General features: G+C 54.8%; 1 protein-coding gene across 2 annotated transcripts in view; it reads left to right on the top strand.

Annotated features, from left to right (window-relative positions):
* The first annotated feature begins 1,727 nt into the window (after window positions 1-1,727).
* The window catches only part of Spock2 (SPARC (osteonectin), cwcv and kazal like domains proteoglycan 2), a 39,734-nt gene continuing 29,603 nt past the window's right edge, over window positions 1,728-11,858 (top strand). For both annotated transcript variants that reach the window (XM_045137814.1, XM_045137813.1), the window contains exon 1: window positions 1,728-2,190. In XM_045137814.1, coding sequence (XP_044993749.1) covers window positions 1,999-2,190 — 192 coding nt within the window. In that variant the 5' untranslated portion in view covers window positions 1,728-1,998. The remainder of the gene's footprint in view (window positions 2,191-11,858) is intronic.

The raw sequence follows: 11,858 nt of genomic DNA, 5'->3' as shown, positions 1-11,858 counted from the left end.
AATTCAATCCCTAGCACTGAATAAACAGGATGTGGTGGTATACGCCAGTAAGCCCAGCACTCAGATGGTGGAGGCAGAAGGATCAGAGGTTCAACGTTCTTAGTTACGTAGGGAGTTCAAGGCCAGCCTGGAATACGTGAGACCCTGTCTCAAAAAATAACCCAAAGCCTAGGATTGAGGTGTTGAGGAAAGTTGGCAAGTTTTGATAACATCATAGTTTTTTTTTCAATCCAAGGGAATAACTCATTTATTTTAATGTCCACTGTCCCCAGGTACTTGCTATATCATCTTGCTTGAGTTTCATAGCCATGTATGATAGCGTGTCATTTATACATAGGAAATGGGATTCATTCTCTCTCTCTCTCTCTCTCTCTTTCTCTCTCTCTCTCTCTCTCTCTCTCTCTCTCTCCACACACACACACCCTGAGCTGAGCTGTCCACTATCAAGTACCACTGTACCACCCCCGGCGGTCTCTGCATCTATTGTGAGATGAAGATATCAGTGGCCAGGGCCTGCTAACACACCACATTAAGTCCAAGAAAATAAGGAAGGGAGCTATTGTTTTCTGTTTTCCCAAGGGCCCCCAGCACAAGCCACTAAGGCATTCAGTGTTCCCAGGCACACCAGACTCAGGGTGACTGAACCTCAACTTGTGTTTTTTTTTTTAAATTTTTTTCCTACTGATTAAAATCATGTTCTTATTGCCTTTGATTTTTTTTCCCCAAAGATCATAGCAGCCAAGTCTTTTCTAAAAACACAATCTAGGGCTTGGGTCCCAGAAGTTCCACGTTTTATCCTGCCTGATTATCTGTTTCCTCTTCTTCAATTTATTTGTAATGTAAACCCATTTCTACTCTGATCCTGGGCCTGTGCCCAGCCTCCGGTCTTCGCCTGTGGTAAGTCAACACATTTCTATAGGCAGTGACGAAGGTCACAGTTTTAACAGAAACCTAAACACCTCCAAAAAAACTAGCCTCCTCCCACCTTGTCTTGACACCCCTCCCCCACCCCCACCCCAGCCCCTGGTCGCGATCAGCTCCCATGGGCCTTTTCTAGGTTTGCAGCCTCAGGCAGATGAAATGACCAGACATTAGCTTTTTAGGGATGCTCTAGAAAGAGCTAACAAAAGGGGTGACAGCCCCTAAACAGCTGCTGGGGGCGGAGGACATCTGGCCCTGTCTTACCAGCCTTTCAGCGTGCCCAGCCTCTCCTGGAAAAGTGCGCGCGGGTCTGGGGAAGCAATAGTTTGGAGTCAGCCAGTTGTTGTGTGGCTTTTGTCTTAAGGAAGCCACCCATTACCGTTAGAGCCGTAACTCGCAGGAAGCCAGCTGTCAGGGCTGTGGCGCAGGCCCCTTGGGGATGGGGGTGGGAGGCAATGGGAGAGGGAAGAAAAAAAAACTGTCTGTGGCCAAATTCCCTTTTAGACACCTGAGCCCAAGGGTGGCTTTGTAACCGGAGAGTTTTGGGTCTTCTTTCCTAGCTTATCGCCCCTGGGGAGACCACCCTCTTATGCCCCCCCTCCCAATAACCTTCTGGTCTCCACCCTTGGATAGATAGCAGAAATCTCGAGATTTTGCTTGTTTGGTCTGAAACTCCCTGAGTGCTGGGCTGGCCGGCTTGGGTGTTCGGATCCAATGCTTCGCTTTGAAACCTACACACCCCCACTTCTGGGTTTTTTTTTTTTTTTAAACCAGGTATGATGATGTCAAACGTGATGCTACAGTTACAGACACAACCCCTGCTGGCGCAGCCTCCCTGATTCCCTCTCTCCCCCTCCCTCCCTCTCCGCGTCCAGCGCTGGGCTTTTTCAGACAAGTGCATCTCCTAACCAGGTCACATTTCAGCCTCGACCCACCCCTCGGTCAGTCACCAGAGTCAGACCGCAGGAGCCGGAGCCGCCGGAGGAGGGCCGAGGAGGACGGCAGCCAGCCGGGCGGAGGGAAGCACCGAAGATCCCGCACAAGTCCAGACCCTCCAGGTCCAAGCCCGAGACCACGATGCGCGCGCCGGGCTGCGGGCGAGTGGCGCTGCTGCTCCTCGTCGTCGCCGCGGTGGCCGCCCTGGCCGAAGGCGACGCCAAGGGGCTCAAGGAGGGCGAGACCCCGGGTAATTTCATGGAAGACGAGCAATGGCTGTCGTCCATCTCGCAGTACAGCGGCAAGATCAAGCATTGGAACCGCTTCCGAGACGTGAGCGCGGAGGGGCGCGGAGGGCCCGGGCCCCGGGGTGGGGAGGAAGGTTGGGAGCCGAGACCCTCCACCACCACCCGAGCGGGCCCATTGCGCCCAGAATGAAATACTACAGACCCAGTCCTGCAACCCTCCGGGTGTCCCCGCGGACACCGGCCTGGGGGCCTCCCCATCCCCCCACCTCCCCCCTGGGTCCTGCACCTCCTGAAGAGTCCCAAGCGAGGAGACACTCCGGGTGGGGGGGGGGGGGAACGCACGCTCCGGCAGGATCTGCCCGGCGGCCTGGCACGGAGATGAGGTGCCCCGTTGCAAGGACCAGAGCCTCGGATCGTGGGCCTAGCCTGTCACCCCTCCCCTCCACCCACCCCCTACCCCGGGCCCGGCCCCAACCGGGTAGATGCTGCAGGCTCCACATTCAGGGCACTGCAGTGGGCGCGGATTTGGGTGGGGCGGGCCGGCGGGGCAGGTAGCGCGGTCTCGCGTGGGTGCCCTCTCCGCCCACCTTGGGCATTGGAAGAAGGGGACAGAAGAGAAAAGGGGACCTTGGCCCCCGGGGGTGGCTTTGAGTAGCGGAGGGGGTTGGGGGGGTAGTGTTGGCGAATTCTCCAGCCTTCAAATGGGGAAGAGATGGTGGAAGGTGTGTCCATCATGAGGTGGGGAGGGAGGGCAGGCGGCATCGGTGAAGATGCCCGAGGTCCCCCCATCCCGCTCCAGGTGACTGCCAGAGGCTAGTCTGGGGTCCCCAAGCACATGAAACCTAGGCTGAGTTTCCTGGACCAACCTTGGGGCGAGGCTGGGGGGGCGGGGAAGGGCTGGCAACCGGAGGGGACGCGTCCCCAGCCCAGGGGCGTGAGAAGCAGAAGTGAGGACCCTGAAACTGGGCTGGAGGAGGGGGAAGGTCTCTGGAGGACGCACCCCCAACCTCAGGCTTAACCTTGGACAGAACTTTGCGGGTGGGGGCGGGGAGGCGGCTGCGGACCGGGGTCACCGCAGCCCTATCTACCGGCACCTGTAGATAAGAGGGGACATCGGAGGCGTGTCCCTGCTGGGTCTCCCCTGCCCGCCTTGGGGCCGACCAGGAGTGGGGGGTGGGGGTGGCGTGGGCAGGGGTGAGGAAGGGAGGGCGGGGCTGGTCCCTGAGCACCTTGGGAGGGAGGGTGGGTGGGGGCTGGGCCCAGATACCTAGTTCACCCAAGACCTGGTGCTAGCTGCCACCCTGACCTCGGAAAGCCTGTTCTGCCACCATCAGGTTCTTCCTATCCCTCATTCTCCGGATCTCCCCTTTGGGTCCACCTGCCACTACTTCCCAAGCCGCACCGCGGCTGCCTTCACTTTCTCTCTTACCCTGCATCCACAAGTACCTTAAGAAATGTAATTTAAAACACACATGCTGTGCAAGGCACTCAGCCACACCCGGTGGGAAGAGGCAGAGAGACTCTCCAAAGTCAAACTGGGCAGGATGGCATGGGTAGAAAGAAAGGGGGAACCCACCGCTCCCACCCCTCGCCCCAGGTCCCCAGAGGCTGAGGGGCTGGGACTCCAGAATGGACCCCGTGATCTCCATCTTTGCAGGCCAGCAAGGCCTACGGAGGCACCTGCAGGCCCAGCCCAGATTAGCGCAGTCTCCTACCGCTGCTGCCTGCGGGCCAGCGGTGAGGGGGCGGCAGCAGGCTGGCCCTTCCGGGAAGGAACCGGTGTGTCACTGGTCGGGCCTCCCTCCGACTCGCTAGCTGTTTGATCTGCTCAAACGGGGACTGCTGAAGGTCAGAGGGAAAAAGAAATACTTCATTAGAAACAGCGAGGGTTTAAAAAAAAAATACGATTCCTTCCACCTTTCTTGCTCCACCTGCTTCTGGTAGCCCAACCCAGTAGGTGTAGAGAGATGACTGACTGACTTGACCCCCCCAGCTCAGAGCTGCCCATCTGTCTCCCTGTCTTAGTGCCAACAGGACCCCCACTCCCCACCCCATCAGAAGAAAGACTTGAAAATGCAGGAGCCATCTCTGCAGGATTCATGGAAAGCTTGAGGGCATGTGTTCATTGAGACCGAGCCTGAGCCTCCCACTTTTTGGACCAGCAGATTTTTCTCTAAAACCTCATCCCTGGGAGCCACGCTGTGTAGGAGGACAGGGTCAGGGAGAAGTAGGACAAAGACAGCTGGGCAGGAGGGCTGGGCCATGGGGACTCTGTTGGCAGCTTCTGCAGAAAGGCAAGAAGGAGGCTGCTAGCTCAGAGCCCCCGGGCTTGTGTAACTCTACCCTTGCCAAAGTGTGGGTGGCGCCCCCTGGAGTTGTTCGGCCCTGTATGCTGGGACTCTGCCAGGACTACGGACTTGTCTCCTCCTCCTCTGCCAGTGGACCTCTGCTTCTCACCCTGAGGACTGGAGGGCCTCCAATGGGACACCATAGCGTAGATCTTTACGTACATTCCCAACAGGCCAGCTCTTCTGAAAATACGCAGAGATCAGTTGCTCACAGAAGAGAAAAAGGATTTCTTGTGAACCCCCTAAAGGGGTTGCCGGGTTGAACTTGACCCTGCACAGATGGTGCAGGTCTCCAGCTGCCTGGGTGGGAGGGAGAAGAGCACAAGAGGTGGGCTATTCTCTTCAAGTAGGATCAGGGTGTCAGTGGAGTGGACGAGGGAACCGTTTCAGTGAATGGGAGACAGATGAGTGGGAAACCTGGAGGAGCCGTGTCGCAGGGGTCAGGGGAGCAAGGAAGAGGAAGGCATGTGCAATTGGCCTGTTGAGGAGGGCATTAGCTTAGCATTCTTGCTCTGAGCACTAGGATTATCAGGGAGGCAGGATTTGCTAGCGGAGTAATCCTCCCCTGATGGGCACAGGGCTCTCGCATTCTGGGCTTGTAGATCTCTTCTAATGCCCAGTGGTCTGTTGCCAGGGAGGATGGGATTGCGTTGGAGGAGCTGGTGGGCTGTGCCCTACGCAGGGTGGTCTCCGGCGTGTCTGAGCCTTGCTCCCCAGGTGCCAGTGCTCCCATCTCCTAATTCACTCCTGGTGGAGCTGGGTGAGACTTGGCTGCAGGTCTTGGAACACAGCGTCTCATGGAGATGGGCACTTGAGACAAGATGGCCATTCTATTACATCTTCAGGGCAGGTTCCAAAGAGCTTGGCTAGGAAGAACTTATTGTTCTCTTTCTTCCTGGCTTGACGCTTCTCCGGTTTGTACTCTGCTTCCATTCAATTTTAATTATCAGACGGGCGTGGTGGCGCATGCCTTTAATCCCAGCACTCGGGAGGCAGAGATAGGGGAATCACCATGAGTTTGAGGCCACCCTGAGACTACATAGTGAAGTCCAGGTCAGCCTGGGCTAGAGAGAGAGACCCTACTTCACAAAACAAAAAAAAAAAAAAAAAAAATTTTTTTTAAATTATGTTTGTGTCTAACATAGTGCTTGGCACCCAGAGGCACATGGCTAATGCACACTGAGTTAAGGGCGGCAGTGAGCCGTCCCAGTACACATTCACTCCTGCACCTCTCTGTGACCCATGAGAAAGCTGTTCCTTGACGGTCTACCCATCGTATGGTCAAAGAAACAGAAACACGGAGAAGGGATTACCCAAGAGCTGATAGTTAAGAAGTGGCAGGGTTGGGAACTTTTTCATTTTTTGAAACAGGGTCTCATGTAGCCCAGGCTGGCATCTAACTTGCTGTGCACCTGAAGATGACCTTGAACTTCTGATCCTCCTGACACCACTTCCCAAGAGTTGGAGCCACCACACCCAGTTTATGGGGTGCTGGAGATTGAACCTGGGGCTTTGTGCATGTTAGGAAAGCACTCTACCAAGTGAGCTAAGGCCCCAGCTGGGGCCAGGATTTGAACCCAGGGCATGCTATTCAGCCTTGATTTCAGGATACACCAGGCCTCACCAGTCATGAATGGGAGAGGAAGGGTGTATTGTGAAGAGCCCCTGTCTGTATTCTTTAAAAAAAAATTTTTTTTGTTTACTTTTACTTATTTATTTGAGAGCGACAAAGAGAGAGAGAGAGAGAGAGAGAGTGGGCACATCAGGGCCTCCAGCCACTGCAAACAAACTCCAGATGCATGCGCCCCTTGTGCATCTGGCTTACGTAGGTCCTGGAGAATCAAGCCTCGAACTGTGGGCCTTAGGCTTTGCAGGCAAGTGCTTAACTACTAAGCCATCTACGCAAGAGCAGAAACTCCTTGGAAGGGGACCAAAGCCCCCCTGTGTCTTCAACAGTGTGCTCCTCACCCAGGCCTGGCGACACTTCCAGGCAGCTCTCCCCTGGGAGAGACGCGGGGGGGGGGGGGGGTGCCTACAGAGTGCTAGGACAGCTTGGCCTGGATTCAGTCAGGTTCTGCCCATGGGATGCTGGGATGCCACGTCAGCCCTCCGAGATTCATCTTCAGGCTGGGAGGCTGATGTAAATGTGCCCGTGAAAGCCTCTTGTCTGAGACCAGAGGGTATGGAAAGCCACCCTATGAAGCATCGCTCCTGGGGCTGGCCACTAGCCCGCCTCCAGTGCCCACACTTAGGAAGTTGCTAGCTCAGATCCGAGCATCTTCTGTGTGTACGCCCGGCTTCGTGGTGAGCCCGGGGCTGCCTCAGGGATCTGCTGTCTGCGTGCCGTTCCGTGTCTATTGTGCACACCAATAGACTGGGAGCAAGGAAGGGCTGCAAAGGGGTTCCCTGGTAAGCCTCTACTCCTGTTATCCCCCATACCTAAAACCAGTGTGAGTGTGGGGGTGATCTGCACAGGCGTTATGGGGAGGTGTGGGCGTGTGAGCACCCAAAAGTGGGTCAGAAGGAATTCTTTTTAATCAAGGGTTAGGGGACGGCGGATCCTTCGCTGGCCTCCTCCATTCCTCTCCCACTGGAGGCGGACATCTTCAGGACAGTGCTGGCATGGTGAAGGGCAGAGAGCCTGGGAAAAGAGGGGCAGGAGAGGCATGCTGCCTAGAGAGGCTATGGTGTGCTTATCTTCCAGAAGTCCTTAGGGGACTGAAAACCAACACCACCCCGTTCTCTAGAAGGTCACAGTTGTCTGAGGCGTGGGAGAGCTGGCCTGCCTCCGACCCTGCTCCTGTTTCTACTGGGAGGGCGGACTAGCTGTGTGACCGTGGGACAGCTGCTCTGCTTCTCTCAACCTTGACCTTCTCATTGGTTTAATGCATCCACAGAGCCCTGAGCAGTCTGTGGCTCTGGGCAGGTGGCATAAGAACCCCTCCACTGGCACATCTCCCTCCTCCCATCCCCTGCCCACCTTAGACTAGGTGGTAAATCTTTTTTTCGGGGGGGGGGAAGGTATGGTGGCTCATGCTTTTATTTATTTTCTTTTCTTTTGAAATGTTATTATTTACTTGAGTGAGAGAGAGAGGATGGAATGCCAGGGCCCTCAACCACTGCAAACAGACTCCAGCTGCATGCACTACCATGAGCATCTGGCTTATGTGAGTACTAGCAAATTGAACCTGGGTCCTTAGGCTTCCCAGGCAAGTGCCTTATCCACTAAGCTATATTTCTAGCCCTAGGTGGTAAATCTTTTAAGTCAAGGAAGAGCTTCTCTTTTCTACTTGAGGAAGGATCTGTGGCCAGGGCAGGGTAGATTTATATTGGCTAAGGCCAGAAAAACTTGAGCTATAGGGCTTTCTAGCACCTTGGGGCAAATGTGAGGCTGGGGCTTCATAGCTGCTGCAAGGAGGTGCCATAGATGGGCTGGCTTCTGCAGCAGAGCTGTGTTTCTCACGGTTCTAGAGGCTGGGAGATCCACGACCAAGGCCCTGGCCAACACGCTGTCTGGTCCAGGCGGTCTTCTGGCTATGTCCTCTTCATCGTCTCGTGTGGAATCTGAGCCTGGCATGGGGACTGTGCCCCAATGACTTCATCTAAACCTAGCCACCCTCCAAGGGCCTCACCTCTTAATACCATCCCAGTGGAGATTAGGGTCTCCACGATATGTCTGAACGAGACCCAGACATGCTGCCTAGAACATAGTATTTGTATGTTTCTTCCCAGGGCCCACATGGGTCTTGGTTTGAGCTGTGGACAGGCAACATATGGGTGTGGAGCCTAGGCCAGATACAAAATTTAAATTTTATGTATTTTTTTAAAAATTATTTATTTATTTATTTATTTGAGAGAGAGAGAGGAAAAGAGGCAGGCAGAGAAAGAAAGAGTGAGTATGGGCACACCAGGCCTCTTGTCTCTGTGAATGAACTCCAGACACATGTGCCACTTCGAGTGTCTGGCTTCACATGGGCACTAGGCAATCAATCTCAGGCTGTCAGGCTTTGCAAGCAAGCACCTTTAACTTCTGAACCATCTCTCCAGCCCCCAAATTTTATTTATTTATTGTTTTTTTAGGGGGGTAAAGTCTCTAGCTCAGGCTGACCTGGAATTCACTATGTCGTCTCGGGGTGGCCTCAAACTCACAGCGATCCTCCTACCTCCACCTCCCGAGTGCTGGGATTAAAGGCATGCGCCACCACACCTGTCTTTTAAATTTTATTTTATTTATTTACTTATGTGTGTTTGGACATGCCAAGTCCTCTTGGCTGCTACAAACAAGCACCAGATGCTTGCACCACTTTTTGTTTGCTTTGGTTTGGTTTGGTTGGTTTTTCAAGGTAGGGTCTAGCTCTGGCTCACGCTGACCTGGAGTTCACTATGTAGTGTCAGGGTGGCCTCGAACTCATAGCAATCCTCCTACCTCTGCCTCCCGAGTGCTGGGATTATAGGCGTGCACCACCACACCCATCTTGCACGAGTTTTTGCATCCAGTTTATGTGAGTGGCTTGGGAGTTGAACCTCAGGCTGGCAGGCTTTACAAGCAAGCGCCTTTAATCACCGAGCCATCTTCGCAGCCGCTGGATACAGAACGTAGCAGACGTCACCATGCCCGGCTCAGTGAGCAGGGCTGGGCCCAGCTGTGGCCCTTGGGTCAGTGTCGCCAGCTTTATGTTTCTGGTTCCGCGGCTTGCTTGGGGTTCATTGGTCACAGGCTCATTTGGCACACATGGGTGCTGCCCCAGGGCATCACTGACACTGCAGGCTCCCCATCTCAAGGGCCCTCCTGCTGGCACATGTAATGTGTTTGTCAGTCCTCTGACAAGATCGTGAAGCCCCCTCAGGGCAGGATCTGGGCATAAACTTGTCTGGTGTGCTTTTCCATCCTGTCTATGGGCTGTCTGACGCCCTGTGGGTGCTTCCCAGAAATACTCGTGCTGTGGAAAGCGGCAGCCCGGAGGGGTCCCATCCCCTCCCACGGTCTCCTGAGCCTCTGCCGGGCCTTGCTAACCAGCAGCATGGTATGTTTAGGATACCAGGTTAAGGGAGACTGGGGCTCTGCATGGAGTTGTTATTGGGGGAATTCTCTTCTTATTGCTTTTTATAGCAATCCTACTACCTCTGCCCCCTAAGTGCTGGGATTAGAGGCGTGCACCACCATGTCCAGCCTCTCTTCCTATTTATTTTATCTTAGTTATTCACTTGAGAAGGAGGATGGGAGAGAATGGGCATGCCAGGGCCTCTAGCCACTGTGAACCAACTCCAGATGCCTGCACCACCTTGGGTATCTGGCTTATGTGGGTACCGGGGAATCAAACCTAGGTCCTTATGCTTCACAGGCAAGTGCCTTAACCACTAAGCCATCTCTCCAGACCTCTCTTCCTATTTCTGACCTCCGCCACAACCTTGGAATGGACACCGATTGGCGATCCCTTTGTAAAAGAAAGGGAGGGAATGAGGGCGGGAAGGAAGATGATCTCAAGCCTTTCTGTCCTCAGCCCCCGCCCCCACCCCCGTGTCTGCGTGTCACGTGTGTTCAAAGTCAGCCACCCACCTTCCCTCGCCCCTGGGGACACGGTGGAGGGTCTGGAGTTGTACAGGCTCCTTTTCCACTCTTCTCTCCTTTCTCCATCTGCGCGACCCACGGGGGCAGAACCCCTGGGGCATCACCAGCTGTCAGTACCCACCTCTTGCCTATGAAGAGAGCTCCTGAAGGCCCGTGCCTGAGACCCCGGCTCCTCTCGTGCTTCAGTGTTCTTCCACGCCCCCCCCGCCCCCCCAGGGCCCAAACTCCCTCAGCTCTTGTCCGAGGTCTTCCTCGGAGATCTTGGCATTGCAGTCCTGGCCACCCCCATGGTCCAGCAGGGAAACTGAAGCCCTGAGACAACTTTGAATAGAACCCCAGACGCTTCGCCCCTCGGCCTGTCTGCTGCCCTTTACGATGTGGAGACAGCAGGGGCCACTGCTAGGAGCAGGAAGCAAGGACTCTTGGTTCTGGGGTAGCCACCCAGATGCCGCTGGAGTCGTGGGAGGTCCGGCCCTGAGCCTCGTTGGGCATTGGCACGGGTGTTGGTACAGGCATACCTGAGCCCAGGCCGGTATGCAGGGAGTAATGATAAACACATTTTTTTTTACCCTCCAAGGAAATTCCTGCCAGGGGAGAAGAGGTGGGAGGCGCCAACCTCCAGATGCCTAACTCCGTTTGTTTGTCCAGGCCTCACTGCCCCTCTGAGAGAGGACATCCCTTCCCAGCCTGCCTTGAGTGGCCCTCCCCACGGAGGGAGTGGGGGTACAGGTGCTGCCTCTCAGGTGCCTTTTGTTTGGGTATGAGGCTGTGCCTGGACTCAGTAGGGAGCCCCAGGCAGCCTCCTGACCTCACCCCTCCTCACCCCTTTCTGGCTCCTTCCTCCCCATGTGTCTGTGGATGCTTTCCTGGGAAGGGCAGGAGAAGGCCCCACATAAGACACCCCCCCCCCGAAACACACACCCTGGGCTCTCTCTGGGGTGCGTGCCTCCAGCAATAGCTTCCTGGACTCCAGATGAGGTGAGAATGATGCTAGGTTTGGGGCTTCTTGGAGCGGGAGTGAGGCCTGGCTCACTTCCACTACTGGAGATTCTTGATCTATTGAGAAAAACGAGGAAATGCTATGGCAGGGTTAGAAAACCTGTGTTTTATTAAAGTCTTGCAATGGATTTTTCTCTTTGTCCTATGAATGTGCTCTGGCTTTCTCTCTCTCTCTCTCTGTCTCTGCCAAGAATATTTTTATTTATTTATTTGCAAGCAGAGGGAGACAGAGAGGAGAGAGTCAGAAATAAAGAGAGAAAATGGGCACACCAGGACCTCTAGCTGCTGCAAACTAAGTCCAGATGTCTGTGCTACTTTTTGCCTCTGGCTTTCCGTGGGTACTAGGGAATCGAACCTGGTCATTAGGCTTTTCAGGCAAGTGCCTTAACCACTGAGCCATCTCTCTAGCCCCTGGCTATGTCTTTACTGGGGGACAATGGCAAATGTCTTTATTTGAGGCTCCTTGTGACTATCCCCAGCCCTTGTGTGTGCCAGAAAGCACAGGTTTAGCGGTCAAGGTTTGTGTCTGTACATCACAGGTACCCGAGGGTTCCCTCCATCTGGGCATCTTGCTTTGCAGAACATAGTGAGGGCATCCTGTTTCCTAGACAACGAAGTTGACTGGCCCTTAGTGGCAAGGCCAGGCACAAACCCAGAGCCCTGACTTCATGCTGTGGTTGGGGGAGGGGGCTGGACTGAAGGTCAGTGTCTAGAGACCTGCCCAGGGACCGGGGGAAAAGAGGACTTTCCATCGCCTGGTTCCTTGCCTTGCCCCTGCCCACAGCAGATAGGGAGGCTGGGCGAGACCGGGTTAATTCAAGCTGTGAAGTGAGCGGG

The sequence above is a fragment of the Jaculus jaculus genome, chromosome 18, assembly GCF_020740685.1.
Source record: "Jaculus jaculus isolate mJacJac1 chromosome 18, mJacJac1.mat.Y.cur, whole genome shotgun sequence".
NCBI classification, from domain to species: domain Eukaryota; kingdom Metazoa; phylum Chordata; class Mammalia; order Rodentia; family Dipodidae; genus Jaculus; species Jaculus jaculus.
Note: the sequence above shows the minus strand (reverse complement) of the source record. Positions and strands in the feature narration are given on the sequence as shown.